Source organism: Choloepus didactylus, chromosome 1, assembly GCF_015220235.1.
Source record: "Choloepus didactylus isolate mChoDid1 chromosome 1, mChoDid1.pri, whole genome shotgun sequence".
In the NCBI taxonomy this organism is placed as follows: Eukaryota; Metazoa; Chordata; class Mammalia; order Pilosa; family Megalonychidae; genus Choloepus; species Choloepus didactylus.
Genome location: NC_051307.1, coordinates 248,536,041 through 248,559,889, shown reverse-complemented (window position 1 = coordinate 248,559,889; position 23,849 = coordinate 248,536,041). Strand labels below are relative to the sequence as shown.

Genomic DNA, 23,849 nt, shown 5'->3' with positions numbered 1-23,849 from the left:
GTCCTCACGGCATCCTCCGCACAGCTCTGTGAGGGGGTGTCTAACGTCCATTTTACAGATGAGGAAAACAAGGCTCAGGGAGCAGGTGGGACTTGCTCCCCATTAACCAGCCAAGCCAGGATCCGCCCCAGGCAAGCATGATTCAGAAGTCCAGGAGGAAGGAAAGACCATGGTTCTGGTTTGCTAGATTGCCTGGGTTATCTTCTCGGCTCTGCTGACCACCAGCTGGGGAACGTGGGCCAGTCCCTTCACCTGATTGGCCTCAGTTTCCCCATCTGTAAAAAGTAGCAAAGCCTGGTTCAGGGTCGGCACTGTAGTAAATAAAATAATAAACATAACTCGTGAAAAAGATGCTCACCCTCATTCAGGGGCATGGGAAAAACCAGTCGATACCCACCAGGTTGGCAAAAACTAAAGACTGACAATTCCAAGTGGTGACAAGGATGTGGGGCAGCAGGGCTTCTTGCACTTTACCCTGGAGAGGGTCAACTGGTACCATCCCTTGTGAACTGCCCTGCTGATAAGTTCTTCACCCTCTTCTCTTTCTTAACTTGGTGGTGGGTTCTGGCGGTTCCTTATCAGTCTGTAAACTGGACACTTTTAGGCTCCTGTGGGTATGACATGTTTCCCACACAGCAAAAACCACACCCCACAAACCCTCTAAGGCTCCCGCTGATCTCAGGCCACATTTGGAAGCCCAGCCCTGACTTGTGAGCGTTTCCTCACCCCTCACAAGGCTTCCTGGCCCTTCTTTTTCTGTTTACCCCTGTAATTCCTCACACTCCCTCCACCCTGGCCTCCCTTTAGCCTGGTCACCTCCAGCTCTCCACATCCCCGCGCCGAGACCTTCCCCGACGCCCCCTGCCTTTTGGTGGCGAGCCTCGGGATGCACTGCTGCAGCCACAGGCGTGACGGACGCCTGCCGTCCCGCTGCTTACCCGGGGCCGCGCACAAAGGCGTCGGGGCGCACAGGCCTCCCGTGCGCCAGAGCTGGCCGGGCGCGTCGTCTCAGGATCCTGGGCGGGGACCTTCCATCTCAAGTCGCGTCCCCATCAGCGCAGGCGCTGCCCACCCCCGGGCCCGCAGGGGGGTCGCGGATACCGGCCTGCAGGGGGCGCCCCTTCCCACTTGACAGGTGCAGGCGCTCGGAGCAGGCACCTCGAGCTCTCCGGGACGGGAAGCCAAGCCCTGTGCGAGCCGGGGCAGGTCGCTTGCCCTCCCCGAGCCTCAGTTTATTCTTGCGAGAATGGAGGGGACCAGAGGCCAGGCCCAGTCCCCGGTGGGAAGGGGGCCGAGGTTCGCCCGGGCCGTGGTGGGGGGCTCCCAGGGACGTCCCCGCCGCGACCTCGGGCGCCGCACGGCTTAAGGCGGGCGGCTGCCATCGCCCTTTGAAGGCGGCCGCGGTGGGCCCGGCCGCGCGCTCAGCGCAGGGCAGAGCGCCCTCTGGAGGCGGCCGGCGGCCCCGCCCCCGTCCCCGCCCCCCCTCCCCGGCCCTCAAGGCGGCGCATGCGCGCGGCGCGGCGCTCCGCGGGCGGCGAGAGCGAGGCTGGCGCTCCCTCGCATCCCCGCGCGGCGCCTCGGCGCGCCCCATTCATGCTGGGCAGCGGCGGCGCGCGGAAACGCAGCGGAGCCCGGGCGCGGCGGCCTCGGCCTCGGCCTCGGCGGCCTGGGGCGGCCTGGGCGGCCTGGGCGGCTTCGGCGGCCCCGGGGCGGGGCGGGCGGCGGCGGCGGGGCGCGGCGATGGCCGGCGGCGGGGCGAGCCCCGGGGCAGCCCGTGAGTACCGACCCAACTTTTCCCCGCGGCGCGGCGGCCGGAGGGGGCCGGAGGGGCCGGGCGGGCCGGGGCTCCCGCGGGCGGGGGGCGGCCGCTGGAAGAAAGGGATCCGGGCTGCGTCCGGCGGGGGCGCGGGGCTCCCGGGACGCGGGTGTGGGGGGGGGTTCGGCAGGCGCCCTCGGATCCCGGCCACCCCCGGCGCCCCTCGGACCCGGCCCGGGCTGCGGCCGCCTCGCGTGGGTCGGGGGCGGGCAGGGGTGTGTGTGCGCGCGCGGGCGGCGGCGTGGCCGGGGCTCGGTGCGCTGGGGGTCGGCGGGCCCTGCGGCTCGGCGGCCCCGGGGTGCGCCCCGCGTGGGTCCCGGCGCGGCCGTGCGGCTGCGGCGCCCGAGGTGCGCTGGTGCGGTGCCCTCGCCGGCGCGGCCCGGGCCCAGGAGCCGGGCCGGGATTGCGGCCACCCCCTGGCCGAGCACCGCCGGCTTCTACCGGTCCCCTGCTCTCGGCCCGACCCGGCCGCGGCCCCGGCCCCGGCCCCGCCGAGCTCTGCCCGGGCAGCGCCCCGGGGGGCGCGCGGGTGGCACTGGTGGTGGGGAGGACGCGAGCTGCTCCCTCCTCCAAGGCAGGAGAGGAAAAGTTTGCTGGCGGCTCCGCCGGGAGGGGCCCCTGCGGATCCCCAGACCCGAGCTGGCGGCCGGACCCGAGGGCTCGGGCATCCCGTCGCCAGCGAGGGGCCGGGGGTGGGCAGGCCCGAGCCAGGCTGCGGGTGGCCGCCCGGGCAGGGCTGCAGGGGCCCGGGCAGGAGATCGGGCTCGGGGCTGCCCGGCCCTGCCGGCCTCGACCAGTCCTCCGGGCATCAGGTGGAAGTTCGGGCCCCTTGCTGGAGACCGACCCCTGCCCCCACCTCGTTTTTTGCGGTGGGTGCTAGGAGGTGGGGCGACTGGGTGCACCCCGGGTCCCGGCGGTGCTGCGTCTCCAGGCGCGAGAGGAGGCGGTGCCGGCTGCCGGGGTTCGGGCCTCCTCGGGCTGCCTCCTGCAGGGCCTCCCCAGGGTCAGCCCTCGGGAAGCTCTGCTTCCCTCGAAGGCTTCCGATTGCTTCCTGGACAGTGGCCGGGTCTGGTGTCAGCTGCGGTTGGAGGCGGCTGGGCTGATTCGGGGTTGCCTCGGAAAAGGGGGAGCGGGGGACACCTGGGAAGCCCCTCTGCCCTCTGCGAGATGCCATATGCAGCCCTGAAAAGAGGGGTGAGGAGGGCTGGGAGTGGCTCTGAGCCCCTGACTGAGGCATTGGGGAAGGCTGCTTAGAGTCTGGGGCTCAACTGTGGGGTGCTGGGGCCACGCCCCTTGAAAGAAAGGGGGATCAGGCTTGTGGACAGGTGCCTCTGCTCCTTTCTTGGTTTACTGCAGCTTTGGGCTGCCATCGATACACCCCTTTGGTGCCTGGGCGGGGTTGGGGCTCAGTCTTTGCTTCTTGGGCCCTGAGGAGATTTTTCCAGGACCCCAGGCCCGCCTGCTGCTTTGGGGTGTGCAGGAGAGGCACGTGCTGGCATCAGGGACGCCCAGCCCTTGAGGCGCCCTTAGCCCCATAGCAGACACAGGGATGCAAACCGGTGGCTCTGCTTCAGGGCGGCGCTTCTGGTTTGCCTGGGAAGGGGCTCAGTGAGGGCCGGGAAGGGCGTTTCGGGCAGAGGGAACAGCGTGGATGAGGGACTGGCTTTGAGGATGAGGCTGGCACAGCCGCTCGGTGGTGGCTGAGGTGCGTTCGGGGGATGGGGGAGGGAGGGACAGATGAGGAGGCGGCCCGTGGACAAAGCAGCCGGCTTCCTCTGCTGGCATGGGGGCCCTGGCATCCCCAGCTCACGGCCCACAGGTTTTGAGCCCTCACTAGAGTGGTCCCTGTACCTGGAGCAGCTTTAGATGACAGACCAGGAGGAGAGGGGCTGAGCGGGCAGGCTGAACGGTGGGCACTCTTTCTGAGGAGTGGGAGTCAAAAGCCCAGATGCTCATCCCAGGGGGCTCGCCTGGCTGGGAGCGCAGGCAGCTTGGAACCACCTGCCTGGTCCTCTCTCCTGCCCCGTTTCCTGGAATGCTAGTACAGAGCCAAGCGGGCAGGCCCCTCTTTGGTTTTGCAGGTGCCACTGGGCAGGATGGCAATATCCTCTCTGTCACCCACCCCCCAACCCAGCTTCTCTGAGATCCAGAAGGGTTCAAACCCAGAGATGTGGGGAGGGGGCTTCCCCCTCAGTGAAGAGGGTGCTGAGGGTCTTTGTTTCTCAAAGAGGGCGAGAAGGAGCGGTGGTGCGGTCAGCCAGGGCCAGGGGACAGCAAAAGGGGGCCTTGCTCTCTCCACGCTCCACTGGATGGCTGGGCCCACCATCTCCAGGAGTGGAATCCTCTGTGCCCCCCCCCCCCATCTCTCCTTCTAGCCTGTAACCCACAAATCAGCACACCCAGCCCCGGCTCAGCTTCTCCCTGGGTCTGGCTCTGCCTCCTGGGTCTCCGGCACTAGCCTCTCCATCCATTGCTAGAAGCTGCCGGCGTACTCACGCCTCCCTGTCCATGCCAAGTCCAGCGGGCTCCTGGGCCCTGGGCCTTCCCTCCCTCATGCTGTTCGCCCACCCAGGCTGCCCTACCCACCACCAGCATCTCCCAGGGTGCCCGGCCCTTTCCAGAACAGGTGGCGAGCCCTCCTGCCTCTCCCCGGGGAGCCAACCTGCCCAGACCCCAGAGTGGCCACCTTGGGTCCCACCGAGCCTCCAAGCATCTATCTGGTGATGCTCCCAGCCCCCAGCCCCCAGGCCCAGCTTTGGAATGACTGCATTTGTGCCTGGGGTGGGGGGTGGGGGTGAGCCCCAGCAGGCTGGCCGACTGGGTCTCTGTGGAGAAGCACGGGTTCCAGTACCTGCTGGGCCACCACCAGTTTGAGTGGCCCAGGGTCTGTCTGAGCCCTGGGCCCTGCATCTCTAAGGTAGGGGTGTGACCCCAGGGTCTTCATTGGCCCTAATGAGCTGGTGAGCATCATGGCCTTAGCCCTTCCCTGGCTGGCAGCCCCATGCGCCTGGGCAGAACCTTCCGGCAGCCTCTTTTGGAGGGTGGGCCCGGGGCCAGGCCCCAGTTCGGATGCAGCCTTCCTCAGCTGGGTCCCTCCTGTTGACTATAAAACGTGGGCCCTGTAATTGCATTAAGATGGGTATAATTATCCCAGAGGAGGGGAGAACCCAGCCCCTGGTAATTGCAGGCCTGCTCTGAACTGATAAACGGTGAGTGATTCATGTTTTCTCAGGAGTTCACAGACTCCCGGCACTCAGTCCCGGCCCTGCTGCCTCTGCCAGGCGCTGTCGCCCCGGCTCCTTGCTCTGTGCTTTCTGCCTTGGGCCCTTGAGCCAGGAAGGCCCGGGGCTCCTCTCCCGGTGTCTGGCGGCCCGTGGGGGTCCCTGGGGAGATGTGTGGGCGGGGAAGGTGGCCACGGCCCCTCACTTCCCTGGGTTTTGGTCTCCCCACCTGGGCAGTAGGCCCACCCTGGGTGTATCCTGGGCCAAGAGGCTGGGGGAGTGGGGACAAGGTGAGGGAACAGGCCTGCTCCGCCCAGCCCTGACTGTCCACCCCGGTTATCCCTCCCTCCCTCCCTTCCTTCCGTCCTGCTTTCCTTTCCCCAGCCCTACTGGGTCTTGGGCTTGGCTTTGGAGATACAGTAGCAAAGTATACAGAACCAGGCCCCTCTCTCCTGGGGCTCCCCTTCTAGAGAGAAGAGTGTCTGGGAACAATAAGTTTAAAAATAACCATCATTAGTGAGCATTGGGCCACAAGGAAAAAGTTGTCAGGGGAGACACCTGAGCTAGGACCTAAGCAGGTGCATGGGTGGGGGGGACTGGACAGAAGAGAGAAGGGCAGTCCAGGTCGAGGGGCAGCAGGGTAGAGGGGCAGCCTGGGATGGGGAGAGAATGGGCCTGTCCCATAGGCGCAAGACAAGAGGCTCCATTCAGAGACTGCTGGGCCTTGTCCGGCGACACACAGCGGGAAGCCCAGACTGCGCAGGTCGGACCTGAGTCGAGGGCGACTGTCACGGCGGTGGGCTGCCCAGGCTTACGGAAGGCCTCTGTCTATCCGTGGGTGACGGTGGTGGAGGCTGGGAGCTGGGCAAGGGGGAGACAAAGGTGAGGGAGGAACATTTAGTATAGATTTAGGAGGGAACCCCATGGGCCCTGAGAATAAATTCACCCTAGGAGGTGAGGGGGAGAAATAGATGCCCAGGGGGGTGGTGGTGGGGCCAGGGGGGTGGGTAAGGTGACTCCCTGTGCCAGGAGGGGCCTTGTGGGCCTGGCGCATACTTAGGGCATGGGGCCTGGGGAACGGGGAGGTGGCCACAGCTGAGGGGGTATAGGGCAAGAGAGCCCCCTTGTCCCCTTTTTTTGTTGTCTTCATTTTAAGAAATTGCAGTGACACATATGCAGTGTGACATTTCCCATTTTAATCACCGCCTTCCCTTTTGAGGAATTCCTTCTTCTTTGGAGTGGGGTGGGAGGCCAGTGGCGAGCTTGAAGGGGCAGGAAGAGCAGCCGAGAGCCCAGGTAGGGGGGCCCGGGGGTGGGTGTCACAGGCCGGCCTTGGCTTTTGGTTCGTTCCGTGGAGGGCAGGGCCTGGGATCAGCCAGCAGTCAGCTGCAGGGCTGGGGCCGTGGGCCTTGCCCTCTCTGGGGGGTGCCACCTGTGTGGGAACAGAGCCTCGGGGTCCTCAGTCTGCAGTGGAGGAGTAAGGTTAGACCCCACCAGGATCAGGGGTGCAGCCTGGGGGGCGGCTTGGCAGACAGGCACAAGGGATGGAGAGGAGGTTCAGAAGACAACAGGTGCCTCATGGGGAAAGGGAGACTGAGACACTGATTGCTCCTACCATGAAACCCGCTCTGCAGAAAGGGCCCAGCCAGGGGCCACAGGTGGGCGGGGGCTCTTCTAGGCCGTGGGTACCCACGTACCCGCCCTGCAGTTACCCACAGATGCATGGGCCTCGACACCCTCCTGGCACCCAGGAAGGGCTGGCTGGGGCTGCGGGCCTTCCTGCAAGGGGGCAGCCGTCTGGGTGGGGGCCTGGGTGGGTGAAGGTAAGGAGGTCGGAGGAGCGTGGCAGCTTCTGCAGGGTGATGGGGTGGAGCTTGTCCCCAGCAGCTTTGGGTGAAGAAGTCGTCACGCTCCCCTTCCTGAGCATGGGATCCCCAGGGTAGGGCAGAGCTGGTGCTGGAGCTTGCTCCCTTGAGCAAGGCCTTGGGTTGGGGGCAGTGGCCTGGCAGCGGGGGGTACAGTCTAGTCCCCAGAGCCCGGGTCACCATCTTCTGCTCCCCATGCCTGATTCTCTGCCTTCCTGGGCCCTTGCTGGGCAGGCTTGGGGCCCACCTGTGGGGGTCACAGTTCTCGGAGACTCCAGGGCAGCCTGCAACCCACCGAGAGCTTGCAGATGCCCAGTTGCATGCCCAGCCAGCCAGGCAGTGTGTGCTTGGGCCCAACCTCCGTGCCCACTCGCTCACTCTCTCCTCTCGTGTCCCCCCAGGGCTGAGGCTCCCAGCCCCGTGATGCACGTCCCCCCAGGACCCAAGCGCCTCGGCCTGCAGCCCCGGCCCGCCATGCCGCTGCCCCCCTGGCGCCCACTGGCGCTCCTGCTGCTGCTGCTGCTGAGGCTGGGGGGCAGCCTGGGGGTGGGCGCGGCTGGGCAGGGCAGGGGCCCGCAGCCTGCCTTCCGCACTTTCACGGCCAGCGACTGGGGCCTGACCCACCTGGTGGTGCACGAGCAGACGGGTGAGGTGTACGTGGGCGCCGTCAACCGCATCTACAAGCTGGCGGGGAACCTGACGCTGCTGCGGGCCCACGTGACGGGCCCCGTGGAGGACAACGAGAAGTGCTACCCACCGCCCAGCGTGCAGTCCTGCCCGCACGGCCTGGGCAGCACCGACAACGTCAACAAGCTGCTGCTGCTGGACTACGCCGCCAACCGCCTGCTGGCCTGTGGCAGTGCCTCCCAGGGCATCTGCCAGTTCCTGCGGCTGGACGACCTCTTCAAGCTGGGCGAGCCGCACCACCGCAAGGAGCACTACCTGTCGAGCGTGCGCGAGGCGGGCAGCATGGCGGGCGTGCTGATCGGCGGGCCGCCGGGCCAGGGCCAGGCCAAGCTCTTCGTGGGCACACCCATTGATGGCAAGTCCGAGTACTTCCCCACGCTGTCGAGCCGCCGGCTCATGGCCAACGAGGAGGACGCCGACATGTTCGGCTTCGTGTACCAGGACGAGTTCGTGTCGTCGCAGCTCAAGATCCCGTCGGACACGCTCTCCAAGTTCCCGGCCTTCGACATCTACTACGTGTACAGCTTCCGCAGCGAGCAGTTCGTCTACTACCTCACGCTGCAGCTGGACACGCAGCTGACCTCGCCCGACGCCGCCGGCGAGCACTTCTTCACCTCCAAGATCGTGCGGCTCTGCGTGGACGACCCCAAGTTCTACTCGTACGTGGAGTTCCCCATCGGCTGCGAGCAGGCCGGCGTCGAGTACCGCCTGGTGCAGGACGCCTACCTGAGCCGGGCCGGCCGCAGCATGGCCCGCCAGCTGGGTCTCGCCGAGGACGAGGACGTGCTGTTCACCGTGTTCGCCCAGGGCCAGAAGAACCGCGTCAAGCCCCCCAAGGAGTCCGTGTTGTGCCTCTTCACGCTCAAGGCCATCAAGGAGAAGATCAAGGAGCGCATCCAGTCCTGCTACCGCGGCGAGGGCAAGCTCTCCCTGCCCTGGCTGCTCAACAAGGAGCTGGGCTGCATCAACTCGGTGAGTCGGGGGCAGCCCCTGCCCTGGGCTCCCAGCTGGGACACTCCCTGTCCTCAGCTGCCAGGCAGACAGCAGGCCCAGGCGGCTCGCCGTGTGCCAGGCCCTGCTCGGTCCCTGCCCACTGCTCCATGGGGTGTGTGCTGCCATGATGCCCGAGCCACGGAGAGCCCGTGCTGGGCCTCGGAGTCTGCTCTCGGCCCTGAGTCCGTCCTGCTTCCTTTACAAAAGGGGACACAAGGCACACCCACTTGGAACCTTCTGGAATTTATCTCCCCAGGGCATGTTGGCCAGGGCAGCTACTGCAGTGGAGCTTGCCGACCCCATCTGGTCATTTTGAGGAAGGCGGGGCTGTCCCTAGGCCATAGAGCACGGTGAGAGGCTCGGGGAGGAAAGGGTTGTTTTGCCCTGGCTGTGCCCACCACGGGCCCGTCCCTCCCCCAAGGCTGGCCCTGATGCCCGCAGGGTGTGCGGCAGCTCGCAACAGGCAACCCTGGTTTCTAGGCACCAACGAGGTGCCAGGCCTGGCCCAGCACCTCAGGCAGTGGGAACCCCCATTTCATCAGCAAACACCCCGAGGTGCAGAGGGTGAGCGGCTTGTTCAAGGCCATGAGCAGAGAGCCGGACTCCAGAGGCTTTTGGCTGCTCGGCTCTTCCCGCCCCGGGCCACACTGGGTGGGCCCTGGGATGCCCGTCCCCGGTCCGCCTTGGTGCTCCTGCCTCTGAATCGGGACCGAGGGATGCTGGTTCATCTACATGGGACAGTGAGGGTCCCTTCCGCCCTCCTTCCCCAGCATCTCGCTCATCCTCCCGTTGGCCTTTCAAGACCAGTGTTCTGTCACCGGCTCGCAGCTGGAGAAACCGAGGCTCGGAGGGCTGGTGGCCAGTCTGCCACATGCTGTCCTCAGCTGCAGGGCCTGGCATTCCCTGCTCCCTCCTCCTGTGCGTTCTGGGCTCAGGTCCTGCCTGGGGGCTCTTCTCCCTACTTTGTGCCATGTGTCACCTTCCCTGCTTTCTCCCCAGCCCTCTTCACCTGCTCCGGAATGCCCCCACTCCAGCTCCGGCCTCACCTCCCTGGCCCCTTGTCCATCTGTCTCCTCGGGGCACCTGCCTGCTGCACAGGGGAGCCAGAGCCATGCCCTCTCCCACCCACTGCCACCCTCATCCCCCACTTGCGGTGCCCATCCTCCCTGGTGTCGTCCTCCCCTTCTCTTCTCAGGAACTCTGCGCTATCGATTACCTGTCTGCTTTCCTGTATTCAGTCATTTCTTTTCGGCCAGATCCCTTCCTCTGCTTTTTATGGGTGACTGGTCCTCTCCTGTCCTAAATACATCCTCCCCATGCCCCGTCGGCGGCTGCCCCATCTCTTCTCCCAGCCCCTCTCTCAGCCCCCTACCCAGGGCCTGCAGGCCGCTCCAGGCTGTCCCTGCTCCGTCCTGCCACCCAGCTAGTCCTGGGGCCTGAGGCCTGGGGAGCTGCTCGCTCCCTCTCTCAACACCCCCCTGGACCGTCTCCTCTGGGGGACGAGAGCTGATCGCTCTTTTTCTGCCACTCCAAGGGCTGGGCCGGGGGGGCCCTGTGCAAGTGGGTCCACGAGAGATGCCCCTTCCCCCACAACTGGTACACAGGCCTCGTGGAGCCTCGGTTTCTCCATCTGTCCAATGGGGACGCCAAGGAGTGTCCAGGCCACCCCTGAAGCTGGGGCACCCCCTGCCACCCCCTACCCCCTACCAAACATGCTGACCTCCCAGCCTTCCTTGCGTCCTGGCCATGAGTCCCCACACTTTGGCCTCAGGCCCCAGGGCGGACAGGGGGGTTCCTGGGGGTCTCACCCTCTGCCCTTCCCTCTCTAGCCCCTGCAGATCGACGACGACTTCTGTGGGCAGGACTTCAACCAGCCGCTGGGGGGCACGGTCACCATCGAGGGCACGCCACTCTTTGTGGACAAGGACGACGGCCTGACTGCCGTGGCCGCCTACAACTACCGCGGCCGCACTGTGGTGTTCGCCGGCACTCGCAGCGGCCGCATCCGCAAGGTGAGGCCTGCCGAGCGGGGCCGGGCCGGGCTTGGGGTGGGGGGTGGGGGGCAAAGGATGCAGCCCTGGGCGAGGGGAATGGGGGGCAAGTGCCCAGGCCCCATGGGAGGCGGGGGCAGTGTCCCCTGTGATGTGGGAGACAGATTCGGCGTAGGAGGGGGCCGGGGTGTTGCTGGAGGGGCTTTAGCTTGCCGGCTGGGCCCGCCGGTACCCCCACAGTGCCTGTGGCCCCTTGCTCTTCAGAAGGGGGGCTGCACGAGGACCCCAGGTTGGCATCTGGCACACAGGGGCCTGGGAGTGGGTCAGCTTTGTTGGGGGGCCCCCTGCCTCCCCCTCCTGAGTTGAGGCCCACGGAGAGGGGGTCCCTTGCACCCCAGCCCTCAGATAGCAGCTGCGCCCAGAGACACTGAGCCTGGGCCTGGGTGTTCAGGATGATGCCCTGGGCTGGCCCTTCAAGGGCACGTGGTGAGCCCTGGGGAATGTGTCTGGGGGAGGGGCCCCCCTCCTCTCCCAGGCCCCCTCCCGGAGCCCTGGGGATCCGGTGTCTGCTGAGGCAGCGTTGGCCTCCGTCCTGCCCGTGCCTCCCTCCGCTGTGCCAGCCTGAGTCAGCAAGGCCAAGGGCAGGGCAAGGGTGCTGCCCCTGCCCCCCACTACTGCCTGACACGCGGGGAGCGTGGGGTGACGGCCAGGGGGCCGTCTTCAGGGCCAGTGCTGAGGCAGGGTCCCAGCTTCTCTGTTCTCCTTTGGCCAGCGTTGAGCAAAGCAGAGCTGGTTGTGGAGCTGAGTATGGGGGCGAAGGCCTGGCTTGCTGGGGCTGGGGGCTGGGGGCAGGACAGTTCCTGGGGAGGCTGCGGGTGGGTGGGTGGGGGTCTGGGAGCAGGGGCGGGGCTGCCATCTGAAATGCCCGCCATCCCCAGGGCTGGTGCTGACACAGCACTCGAGCCTGGCATGTCACCGAATCTCCTGGCAGCCCCTCGCCTGGGAGTGGGGGCCTGGGCCTGGGGCCAGCCAGGGCCGCACCTGCTCTCCCAGCCCCTCTGTGCCTGGCGGGTGGGGTCAGGGGGTCCCCTTGGCCCACTGCTGTCTGCTGAATCTCTGTCTCCCCCCCGGTTGTGGCATGAGCCTGAATGGGGGGCTCTGGGGTGCGGAGGGGAGGCCGAGGGCCTGTGGGGCTATGGTGGGCCAGCCTGTGATCCCACTGCCTGTAGCCCCCGAGGGGCTCCAGGCCCACCCCTCTGCCCGCCAAGCCCTGGGCTCTGTGTGCTCCCTCTTCCCTGGGCCCCACATATTGGGGGGACATATGCCACCCTCTGGCACAGGGTGCAGCAGCGGCTCAGACCCTGCTCTGGGCTGGGGATCCTCCCAGCATGCACTGCTTTTCCCAGGTGTCAGGGAAGGTTCACCGGGGAAGGGGCTCCGTACAGCCTCTGCAAAGAGGCAGTGCATTTGGGGAGTCGGGGGGAGGTTGTACCTACTGCGGGGCTCACCCTAGAGCTGTGTCTGGTCCCAGCCCCGCTTCACAGAGCAGGAGACCCTGCTCCCAGGAGGCGTGGGCACTGAGGGCTGTTAGAGCAGGGAGCCGGCCCCCTGGATGGCTGAGCGGGCAGCAGTCACTGGTTCCCAACCACAGACCTCCTCTGTGAGCTGGGAGAACGGGTTCGTCCGGCCTGCCCTGGCTCCCCTCTGCCCCCAGGGTAGCCATCCTGGAGGGGAGGGGCTCAGGCTTGGGGAGAGAGCAGGACCCAGTTGTTCCCCTGCTCCCCCCTCCTCCGTCCTCTCCCCAGCCCTCCGTGGAGGGTTCCAGCAGGGGAAACTGAGTCCCACTGAGTGGTACCGTGGAGCTGGGCTCGGGCCCGTCTGTCAGAAGAGGCTGGGTTGGGCCTGGGGAAGCCACAGTGGGTGGTTCCTTTCCTTCTCCTCTTCTGTGGCCGGCTGTGGCCCAAAGCAGGCCCACGGGGAGCGGGCGGGAGCAGAGGCTGGCCTGCGGCTTCCAGGCCAGGCCCCGACTTGAGGCTCAGTGTTTGCACAGCTGCTGGACAGTCAGCTGGGGAGGTTGAGTCTGGGCCCCCCGTGGCTCTGGAAGGGGCCTGATTGCTTGTCCCTGTCACATGACCCTTCCCACCCTGAGCCAAAGCGACCTTCTACAGGGCTCAGGGCCAGCGTACCCATCCCCAGAGCCTCATGTGGTGTGAGTCTCCTGTTGCTTGCCTGACCATTGTTGCCCTTTCTGGGGTGCATGGCATCCACTGTGTCCAGGGGCTGAGGAGGAGGGGTCTGCGAGCCGCGGAGAGGATCAGACCCGCCTCTGCTATCGAGGCCTGCCTCCCGCCTCACCCCCTCGGGCACAGCTGCATCCAGTCCAGACCCAGCCCCTGGCACCCCCTTCCACTGGGCTCATCGGCCTGCTCTGGAGGGTCTTGGGAAACCCTGTCGAATGGTTTTCTCACACCTCACGGCATGTGCCCTGAACTTGAACAAATGGCATGCCTTTGGCGTGCATCTCAGCCCTATGCTCACTGGCTGTGCTGCCGTGAGTAGGTTGTCGTGCCTTTCTGGGCCTTAGTTTCCCTGTGAGCCTGCCAGGGAGAGGGAGCTGTGCCCCTTGCCCCAGCCGAGGACAGCCCAGGTGTTGGCGCCTCGCTTCACTGATTCTCGGAGTCCTTGCAACCACCCTGTCAAGGTGCCACGCTGCCACATTACATAAACTGGGGAAACTGAGGCACAGAGCGGTCACCACGGTTCTGGAATCTGCCCTCATTTGCTGCCTTCCTCTCTTTTCTAGAGCTCTCTGGAGGGGAGGAAATGAGGGTGTGGGCAGAGTTCTCGGGGAGCTGGGCCCCTGTTTCAGCAAGCCTCTCTCTCTCTGAATAAGCCTGGGGACCTTGGCTTCCAGGGCGTGGGCTTCCTGCCAGCCCCAGGACATCTGCTGGCCCCCTCCTGTGTGCTGGGACCAGGCCCAGAGGCCAGCTCTGGGGGTGGATGGGGTCAGCGAGGAGACAGGGCAGAAGCAGGGACGCAGCCCCCAGTGCACTCAGACAGCGGAGCCCAGAGACCTCTGAGGACGGGGCTCAGCCAGTGGGGTGGCCTGGAGGGAGGGGGAGTGGCTAGGGGAGTTTCTGGGGTACAGGGTCCCCATTCTGTTGGGAGCTGTTTGGTACCCTCAGGCGGTGCCCAGGTCCCAGCTGGGTCTGGCCTGGGGCAGGGGCTGGGAGGAAGGGGCCCCCGGCTTGCCCCTCGGCTAGGGTCCGAGCCCCACTGTGCTCACCGCAGCTGTGTGACCTCCCTGGGTCCCGACTCTCCACCTCCCGGCCGGACCCACTGCCAGGGCACCTGCCTCTGCCGGCTGCTCAGGCCCGGGCCGGCCAGCAGCAGGAATTCCCTCTCCATCCCGTCCCTCCGTGTCATCCCAGCCCAGGCCTGGACGTGGATGGGGAGAGTTGAGGGGTCCCTCTGGTCCCATCCAGCACTGGGCATCCTGCTGGTTACGGCGGGCACTCCTTGTTATCTGGGCTTTTGGCTGGGCGGAGGGCAGGGGCTTGGGCCTCCTTCCCTCCGAGTTTCCATCGAGACACCCTCCTGGAGCGGACTGGACCTGGTTCCGCTGCCGGAGTGCAGGGGGTGCCCGGGCCCCACCCCTGGCCGCGTCCTGCAGCCCCCGGCCGACCCAGCGCACAGGGCTCCTGCGCCGGCCGCGCCCCTCCTTTCCCAGGCCTGGTCCTTCCCGGGCTTTGAACGGCGGCGTCTGGGTCACTCCAGGGAGTTGGCTGGCCTCGGGCCAGGCCCCAGCAAGCGTGTTGTTGTGTAAAATTGTAGTCGATTAATTTAAGACCTGCCAACTTCAGCTGCTCAGGGCTGCACCGGCCGCGCTGGGGCTCCAGGCTGGCTGGGAGGGGGATGCCCTGCCCGTCCCCTCGTCCCTTCCCCCGAGGCCCCGGCTGCCACCTGCCCCCATCCCTCTGCAAGAGACACCCTGTCCTCTTGGAATGCCTCCCCCGGCACCCCTCCCAGGCCTTCTCCCACCGGGAGCCCCTGGCCTGCGGGCATAATCCCCCACTCCCCATTGGCCTATGAGACCCCTGGGCCTTGAGTCCTGGGGCCAACCCAAGTGCCCACGATGCGGGTAAAGTAGCAGCCCTGCTGCCTGAGCTGCCTCTCCCCACCTCTGGGCAGGATCTATCCCCTTTCCAGTGTACCTGCTGAGCACCTGCTGTGTACTAGAGCAGGGCCAGGGCTGCCCTGGGGACAAAGAGCACTTCCTGCCCTCCAGAGGCCATCTCATTTCTAGAAGCTTCCCAGGCTGCTTTAGATGCTTTTTTGCCCTGCCCTGCCCCAGACAGAATCATGAAAGTCCTTAGACACCCATGTCTAAGGTCTCCCCTGCCAACCTTTTGCCTTTGTTTTCCTGTTTCCCGAGCCCCACTCCCCTCAGAGTTGCCTGGTCCTGGGCTGAGAGCCTGCTCAGTGCCTCCAGCACGGACACCTGCTGTCCACCAAGGGGAGGGGCCGGTGGACAGGGGACCCCTGCAGAGGGGCCAGGCCAGAGCTGAGCAGGCAGAGGGGCTGGACGTGCCTGGGGGCAGCAGGACGTGCCGGGCAGCCCCCAGCAGCGAGCAGTGCTGGGCAGGACAACCTGGCAGGCCCTGCCAGCCTCTCAGCTGCAGGGGGACGTGCTACCTTCCTTCCACCCGCAACCTGAGGCAGGCCACCCCGGCTGTCCTCACGTGTGGCTGGGGCTGGAGTAGGGCAGGGCCTCTAGGATGCCCAAAGGGGCAGCACCCCCTGCTTGGTGATTGTGGGCTCCGCAGGCTTTCTTGGTAACTCATGCTGAGCGGGGCGCAGGGAGGAGGGGGCACCTGCTTCTGTCCGCAGGAGAGCAGCCCATTCGCCCTTGCTGGGAGTGGACGTCCTGGGCCCGTCTGGCTCCGTGAAGTACAAGGGGTGTCCTGGGAGTGCCCATATCGTGGACAGGGCCACTCAGCGTGTGCACCCACCTGTACCCCAGAAGCCCCCGTCCACCAAGGCCACCTCGTCGGGCTACCTGCAAACCCAGAGTGGGTTTGCGGGCTTTGGGACTCGTCGAGCATGGAATCCTGCAGGTGGGTTTATTTTGGGTCTGACTTCCCTGGCTTGGCATCTTTGGTGAGATCCATCCTTGTTCTCACGGGCAGCTTTGGTCCTTCCCTGGTCACTGCTGCGCTGAGTATTCAAAATACATGCGTGTGTTTGTGTCTGACTCTGCATGGGCACTGCGGCATTATCAACGTCAGCTTGTTTTGTTTTTGTACGTGGGTACCAGCGACATAGCATTTCCGTCATATTTGTACCTGGAAGTGGGTTGCTGATCTAGGTGGTGGGTTTTTTCTGTCTTGAATTTCTGGAACCAAAACCCACGTTGCTATTTGTGTTGCTGTCGTGAGAGTGAAGCAAGGGGGCATGTGTGGGGAAGCACCCCTGGGGGCAGCCAGGTAAAAGAGCACCAGGAGGCGCTCAGTGCCCGGCTGTGGATTTGGCTGTAAATGTAGATGGAGCGTGGCCCCTGACTCCTGGCGTGTCCTGGCTGCCCTCCCCACCCTGGGTGTGGTCTTGGGACCTCTCGGGTGGCCATACAGAATGCTCTACGGATGGTGCCCATGTGTCCTGGGGGAGGGTCGGGCTTGGTCACCGTGGTGGGAGGCATTTGTAAGGGGTTGAAGCCCAAGGGGCCCAGGGATGCCCCTCGCTGGCCCTGTGGTCTAACCGTGCTGTCCCAGGCCTCATGCCTGGGCCTGGGGTTCTCAACGCAGAGTGTGCACTGACTCTGCTTCTCCATGGGCAGCAGGGGCCTCGGCTCCAGGACCAGCGGCCCCAGGCCCACCTCCTTACAGGATCTGACTGATCTGAAAAAGGCTACAGTCTCAGAGGCAGGCCGGCAGTGTGGCCCACCTCACACCAGCCTGGTGGCAGGGTGGCCTGGGGCAGACAAGGCCTGCTCTCAGGGCTGTGCTGGTGGCAGGGTCAGGCATGGAAGGTGGTGATGCATACGATGGCCGGAGCAGCCCCAGGGGCTGGGGGTGAGCTGGGAAGAGCATCCTGGGAAGAGGGAACAGCAAACACCAGAGCTCAGAGGTGCTCGCTCGGCGACACATGCTGGGGTCTGAGTGGGGCTGTTGTGCGACAGGGTCCCCCGGGGAGGTGGGCACTGCCCAGGTCTCAGAGGCTCCAGTGTTTTCTCAGAAACTCTGTACCTTCTGCAGAGTGGGTAAATTCCTCATGAAATCATCGTCATCATTTTTAACTGTGGTAATGCAGGTATGACGAAGCATTTCCCATTTTGACCACCTTCTGGTATACGATTTAGTGCTGTTAATTACAGTTGTGGGGCTACCCTGACCCCCAGAATTTGCTAAGCTTTTCTTTACCTCAGATGGAAACCTTGTCCTCTTATTAAGCAGCTACTCCCCATTGCTGAGCTCTTAAGCAGGGGAGAGTGAGCCCTGAGGAGGTGGGCTCACCTGGGGGCCAGGAGAGAGCCTGCTGGGATTCCGGCAAGGGGGGCGGAGGGCTGGAGCACGGTGGCCCATGGAGGGTGGGGTCTGCAGGGCCCCAGTGGGAGGAGGGACAGCAGGTGGCATGTGGCCCACGGTGGGCTCTTGGGTTTGAGATTTGGTGCCCAAGAAAAGGTCTGCCTGCCTTGGCATCCCCACCTTGCACCGAGGGCTGGCATGGCTTGGGTGGGCCATGGGGGGAGAAGGCAGGTGGGACGCTGGGTAGCTCGTGTGGGCTCCATGACCCACTGACGTCCTCCTCAGGCGGTCTGTGGCTGGAAGGCTGTGCGAGGGAGGCCAGCTGGCTGGGGTCACGTGTGCCCTCCATGGACGCAGGGTGGGTTAGCCATAGCCCATTTCCCGGGGGCGGCTGTGTAGCCTCAGTCCTGTAGCAGAATCTGAGGGTCCCTAACTCCTTCCTCCTTGGGGAGTCATCAGCTCCCAAATAGACACACAGCCCTGGAGGTGGGTATCTGGCCTGTTGGCCAGATGAGGACATGGAGGGCTCATGGCCAGAATGTGCCAGAACGTGCCAGAATGTGCCACAGCCTGTCTGAGGCAGCCCTGCCTCCTCCACTTGCCAGGCTCTGTTGAGCTCCCTTCCAGGACCCTGGCTCTCATCTGTGTGGCGGTAGTGGGCGATGGGAAAGATGAGATTCCGGGGATGCCCCCCACCCTTACCAGGTGTGTCTGGCCCAATTACAGCCATTATCAGGTCTCCTGCAAGCCACGTTTTAATTACCCAGTTACTGCCAAGAGGAAGTCGCTAATTGCTTTTCCTGTATCAAATTCCTCCTGGCCTTTCTGAGAATGGTGTGCACCCAGGAGGGGGGCCTGGAACCTGCCTCTAGCAGGAGGCCTGGGAGTCCCGGGCAGCCCTGTGCAGCTGGTTCCGAGCAAGGTGAGTCTGTGGGACCCCATCCGGGCCTCAGCCAGGTGCTGTGATGGAGAGAGAGGGGTTGGGAGCAGGCCTGGGGCCCCTGGGGAGAGGCCACCCAGTAGCAGTCATGCCTGGCCTGGGTCCTGGGACCCTATGACACCAGCTTGCTGTATGGGCCTGGGGGGCCACTCAGCCTCAGAGGCTCCCCCGAGCCCTCCCAGGTCCTCCTGCTCGTACGGCCACAGCCGCGGGGTGGCTGCACTGGTGGGGGTTCCCTTGTGCCCCTGTGACCTGCCTGCACCCACCCCCCATCTGGTGCTCTCTGCTCTTGCCCACATCCAGAGACCAGGATCTGCTCAGCCACCCATCGTGGGGCGGGCCGAGTGGGGGAGTTGCTAGCCTCCCCGGGCCGGGGCCAAGCTGGGCAGCCCCCTGCCTCTGGGTGGCGAGGGCGCGTGCCGGCCCTGGCAGCCGGCCTGGCTGGCCCCAGACATCCTCCCCGGCGCCCCCGCCTGCCCTCAGCCTGGAGAATGGGCCCTTTGTCGGCTCGGGGCTGGACGGACAGCTGACCCGGCTGGGCCATCATGGCAGTTGGCCGGTCCATGGCTGTGGCGGGTGTGGGGGCAGCCCTGGGTGGGTGGGTGGGGTCCTCCAGGGCCACGGGATGCCCATGGCCTGTGACCTCCTCCAGGGCTGATCAGGGCTCCCCACGCAAGCTCCCCCTGTCTGGCATCCCTGGGGCACAAAACCCCTGGAGCAGAGCTGGCCTGGCTTGGGGTCAGACAGAGTCGGCTCCAGCCCCCTCGTGTGGGAAATAGGGCTGGACCTCCTTCCCATCCCCTCTGTGGCTCTGGGTGCTCGTCCGCAGGCCCAGTCCCTCCCCCAGGGATGCTGAGAGCTACCCTTGGGCCTTGGTCCAGAATCCAGTATCAGTTCCCAGTTTGCAGGTGGGACACGACAGAGCAGACCCAGAGAGAAGAGGGTGCTGGAGGGTGGTGCCAGAGGCTGAGCCAACATTTCCCTTTGGAGTCAGTAGGTTTGCACTGGGGAGGGCAAGTCCCCTCTTAGCAGGCGTCGTGCAGGGCAGTGTGGGAGAGGAGGGACAGGCTCGGTGGGAGGGCCTCCGAGGCCAGGGTTGGCAGAGGCGGAACGTGTCTGCTGCAGGGCACCTGTTGATTCCGTGGCCCAGCTGCTGTCGTGGGAGGGGGCTGGTGAGCCCAGGCGCCCTGAGGGTGGGCCGCCCCTCGGCGGGTGGTCCTCAAGCGGACAGCTGCTGGCCTGAGGGATGCTCCCCGGCTCGCGCATTCTCAGCTGGTGTGCGCTGTGCTGTCCTGTAGACAGCCTGGCCCCATGCCCACCTGCCCTGCTCCTGCCCCCCTGCTCCTGGGTGCCCCTTGCTCCTGGAAGGTTCTCCCGGCCTCCCTCCCTCCCTCTGGCTCCTCCAGGGCGGGACTGGGGGCTGGGGCAGACTCTGTGCCAGCTAGGGTGCAGCCCTCTCTCCCACGAGCCTCAGTTTCCCTCTCTGTACAGCAGTGTGATGGAGCCAGTTGGGCCTGAGAGCTGGGCCTGGGGAGTGGCAAGTGTGGGCTGTGGCTTCCTGGTCGGGTTTTGGTCCCCATTGGAGGCGTCACACATAGAACGTGCATGCCAGCATCTGCTGACCTGGGGCGGCACACGCTGGCTCCCTCCCCAGAACCCCCCTCCCTGGTGGCCCCTTGCCAGTGCCCTAGTGCTCCACTTCCTTGGGCTCCATCCCCTGGGGCTTGCCTTTCTCTGTAGTTGGGGTGAGGGTAGCCCAGGGCAGGGCAGGTGGGTGGACAGATGGGCGCAGGGTGGACAGACAGCTGGACGTGTGTGCTCCCAGCCGCTTGCCTGCTGCAGCTGTCGGACACCACCTGTCTGTCGGCTCGTTGCCGGGATGGGGGCAGGGGCATGTTGGAGCTGGGGCTTGACCCGCTGACGGACAGGGCCTGGCTGCCCCTTCTACCTTCCCAGGCCCCCTGGGAGGAAGACCCACTCCTCCCCGACGGCCCCCCACACGTCCACCTCTGAGCTGGCTTCTGGGACCTTGGAGTCCCCCTTCTCTGCATATTTCCCTGTCCCCTGCTGAGCAGGGTCACCCCAAGGGCCACCTCCACTCCCCCATCCCTAGTGTGCAGGGCCAGGCTCGAGTGCCCCTGAGATTGGGAGGGCAGGGGTCCAAGTGGCAATGGCCTGGGGACCCCACTCAGCCGACACCTGCTGAGCGAGTCAGGCCTGAGGCCGACAAAGCCCTGGAAAGGGCCGGAAGTCCTTGGTGGTGGACTGACTGGCTCCATCCTGGCCTCGGCAGAGTGCCCGGGCGGCCAAGGAGCCTTCACACAGACGGGAGAGGCAAGGACTGCATGGGCCTCGGGGAGGTCAGAGTCCTGATTTGGACCCTGGGGCTGGAGCTCAGGGTCCCCACCGGTCCCCCATCCTGGGCCCAGGCTGTCCTGCCACGTGGCCTGGGTGATGACGGTCACCAGGCTGGCCTTCCCAGGCCGGTGTGGCTGGCTGCTCAGGTATGGCAACTGTCTGTGCCCCCAGCTTGGTCCTCATTTTATTCTCAAGACATCTCTGGTGGGCTGGGGGGCCAGGAGGTGCTAGAATTCCACCCATCCTTATGTCACAGAGAGGGAAACCGAGGCATGGATGGTTGTGACACCTCCCAAGTTGTCACAGCCCGGGTGCATCTGTGCTGGGGATTGAACCCAGGCCATGGGGGCATGGAGACTGGGCTGCTGCCCCTCCCTGCATGACCGTCATTGCTCCGGGAGCTGCCCACCGCACCCCATGAGCCTTGCCCACTCAGAGAGCAGGTGTGGGGACGGGTGGGCAGATACGCCCTCGGCATGATGTCCTCCTTGGAGGCCAGGCTGTCGTTTTGGTGTCAGACTTTCCCACCCCCCGTTCCGGACACCCAGCGGGCAGGCCCGGGCCAGCACGGGCGTGGGCAGGTTGGGGTCAGGTCACCCTCCCGTGGCACCCTCCCAGCGTCCGCCTGTCCACCCCCTCACGGCAGTCGTGGGCTGAAGCCGCTTGGGCCGTGGCTGGCCCCGTCCCTGCTGGGCGTCACAGCTGGGCCCCCGGCCCCTGGCCGCCTCCGCCCTGCGCTCCCCCCGGCTCCGCGCCCAGCTCTTCCGGGTCTGGTTTGATTTAAGCCTGCTTGGCGGGGAGGCAGCTGAGCGGATGTGGGGGGTGGCTGGCGGGCTCAGGAATGCGGCCCTCCCCCTCTCGCCACAGCCGGCTGCCTCTCTGGCCCAGAGCTTGGGTTGGGGTGGGGGATTGCCGAGTCCAGAGACGCAGCGCCCCGCCCTGGCTGGCCGCCCCGGGCCCCTAGCCCATCACGGATCTGGCTGCATCACGGGCTCGCTCATGCCTGGGCCCCCTAGCCCACCCCAGTCAGAGTCAGACCTGTCCTGTCCTGACACCATGGGGGTGGCTTTTATTAGAGGTTGGATCTTCTTGGGGGGGGGGGCAGTCTTCCTTTGAGAGGGTGGCCTGCGCCGAGATGGGTGAGGGCTGGGCTCAGGCTGGCCACTCCCAGTCACAGCCCTGACGACCCCAGGGAAGCCGGCCCAGAGAGGGGAGGGCCGGGGGGCTGGTCACACAGCAGAGCAGATGGTAGGGGGGGTGAGAGGGAGGGGGAGCAGTCGTGGCCCCGACTGGTGCCCGTGGGAGCCAGGGACTGGCGCTGCCCCACGAATCCCATCTCTGGAAAGCCCCCTGGGTCTCTCCGTTAATTAAATACATTTGTTTGGTAAAAGCAACTAAAAATACTTGCAGCGTTGTGCCCTGCGGAGGGAGAAGAACCGGCTAATTAGCAGTCTGGTTTGTTTGGGATCTGGAATGTATTTCCATGCCGATGAGCTGCTCGCCCTCCCCAGCTCCCCCCTGGGGATGTCTCCCACCCACGGGAGCCCCTTGGACTCAGGCCCCGGCTCTCACACTCGCCGCCTTCTCCCTCCCAACCCCGGAGGTTCCTTGGTGTCAGTTCTCAGCCGCATCAAACATGTCCCAGTGGCACTGAGCCCCTGCCAGCCTCCCCCCCTTGGCCCCTGACCCCCAGGGAAGGTCCGTGTGTCCTCTCCGCTCCTGCAGGCTTTTTTTTTTCCTGTTTTTTTTTTTTTTTATTAAATTCTATTTTATTGAGATATATTCACATACCATACAATCGTCCATGGTGTGCGATCAACTGTTCACAGTACCATCAGATAGTTATGCATTCATCACCCCAATCTATTTTTGAACGTTTTCCTTATACCAGAAAGAATCAGAATCAGAATAAAATAGAATAAGAATAAAAAATAAAAATAAAAACACCCAAATCATCCCCCCCTCCCACCCTATTTTTGTCCCCATTTACCTACTCATCGGTCCATACACTGGATAAAGGGAGTGTGATCCACAAGGTTTTCACAATCACACTGTCACCCCTTGTAATCTACATTGTTATAGAGTTGTCTTCAATAGTCAAGGCTACTACTGGGTTGGAGTTTGGTAGTTTCAGGTATTTACTTCTAGCTATTCCAGTACATTAAAACCTAAGATGTATTATCTATATAGTGCATAAGAATGTCCACCAGAGTGACCTCTCGACTCCATTTGAAATCCCTCAGCCACTGAAACTTTATTTCATTTCGCATCCCCCTTTTGGTCAAGATGTCCTCAATCCCACAATGCCGGGTCCAGACTCATCCCCGGGAGTCATATCCTTCTTTGCCAGGGAATTTATACCCCTGGGAGTCGGATCCCACGTAGGAGGTCAGGCAGTGATTTCACCTGCAGAGTTGGCTTAGAGAGAGAGGCCACATCTGAGCAACAAAGAGGCACTCAGGGAGAGAGACTCTTAGGCACAGTTATATGCAAGTCTAGCGTCTCCCTTGCAGTAACAAGCTTCATAAGGGCAAGTCCCATGATAGAGGGCTCGGCACATCAAACCTGCAGCCTTTTGGCCCTGGGTGTCGCCGAGCTGCCCCTCAGTCGGGGAGGTGGTGGGTTGCCGTCATCTCCAGCCCCTGGACACCTCCACCCTCTACCGTGGCCTCTGGTGACCATCGGGCATGGACTTGTTCTCGCAGGGCCTGGATCCCTGGCCTTCGGAAGGGGGTGGGCTGGGGCTCACATGCCCCGGGGCCCCCCACTCTCTCTCCACAGATCCTGGTGGACCTGGCCCACCCTGGCGGCCGGCCGGCCCTGGCCTACGAGAGTGTGGTGGCCCAGGAGGGCAGCCCCATCCTGCGCGACCTGGTCCTCAGCCCCAACCACCAGTACCTGTACGCCATGACGGAGAAGCAGGTGGGTGCCCAAGCCTGGTGGTGGGTGCATCCTTCCCACCAGGGATTCAGGGGCATGCCACGAGTTGGGGAGCTGATTCCGTGTAAGGGGTGCACCCCGCCAGCTGGCTGACACCCGTTGGGCCCAGCCTGGGTTTGCACTCCGGATGTGCCCGCTCTGATTCCCCTGCAGGGCTTCTGACCCTGGGGACTCGGCCGAATGGCTGTGGGGCTGGGGTGCACCAGGTGGGGTCGCTGTGAGCTGGGCATGTCCCTGCCTGTCCCTGGGCTTAGACTGAGGGCACAGAAGCCCGCCTCCCTCGGGAAGCCCAGGCCTGGAAGGAGTCCAGACAAGCGGGCAGTTCATTCTGGCTAAAGCCATAGGCTCTTGGCCGACTGGCTCATGGAGCTCACCAACTTGCTTGCTCCCTGGCCATCACCGCCCCTAGGTCCCAGGGGCCCCCAGGGGAGAGGCCAGGCCTGCTGGCTTGGGTCCCACAGGACCAGCCTTTGAATAGATACGGATATGGGAAGGCCCAGAGGTGGGAGCCCAC

The 23,849-nt window shown here is 64.7% G+C and overlaps 1 protein-coding gene across 2 annotated transcripts in view; it reads left to right on the top strand.

Annotated features, from left to right (window-relative positions):
- Positions 1–1,729: 1,729 nt before the first annotated feature.
- The window catches only part of PLXNA1 (plexin A1), a 59,772-nt gene continuing 37,652 nt past the window's right edge, over positions 1,730–23,849 (top strand). For both annotated transcript variants that reach the window (XM_037803391.1, XM_037803383.1), the window contains exons 1-4: positions 1,730–1,774; positions 7,304–8,561; positions 10,412–10,594; positions 23,177–23,317. In XM_037803391.1, coding sequence (XP_037659319.1) covers positions 7,326–8,561; positions 10,412–10,594; positions 23,177–23,317 — 1,560 coding nt within the window. In that variant the 5' untranslated portion in view covers positions 1,730–1,774; positions 7,304–7,325. The remainder of the gene's footprint in view (positions 1,775–7,303; positions 8,562–10,411; positions 10,595–23,176; positions 23,318–23,849) is intronic.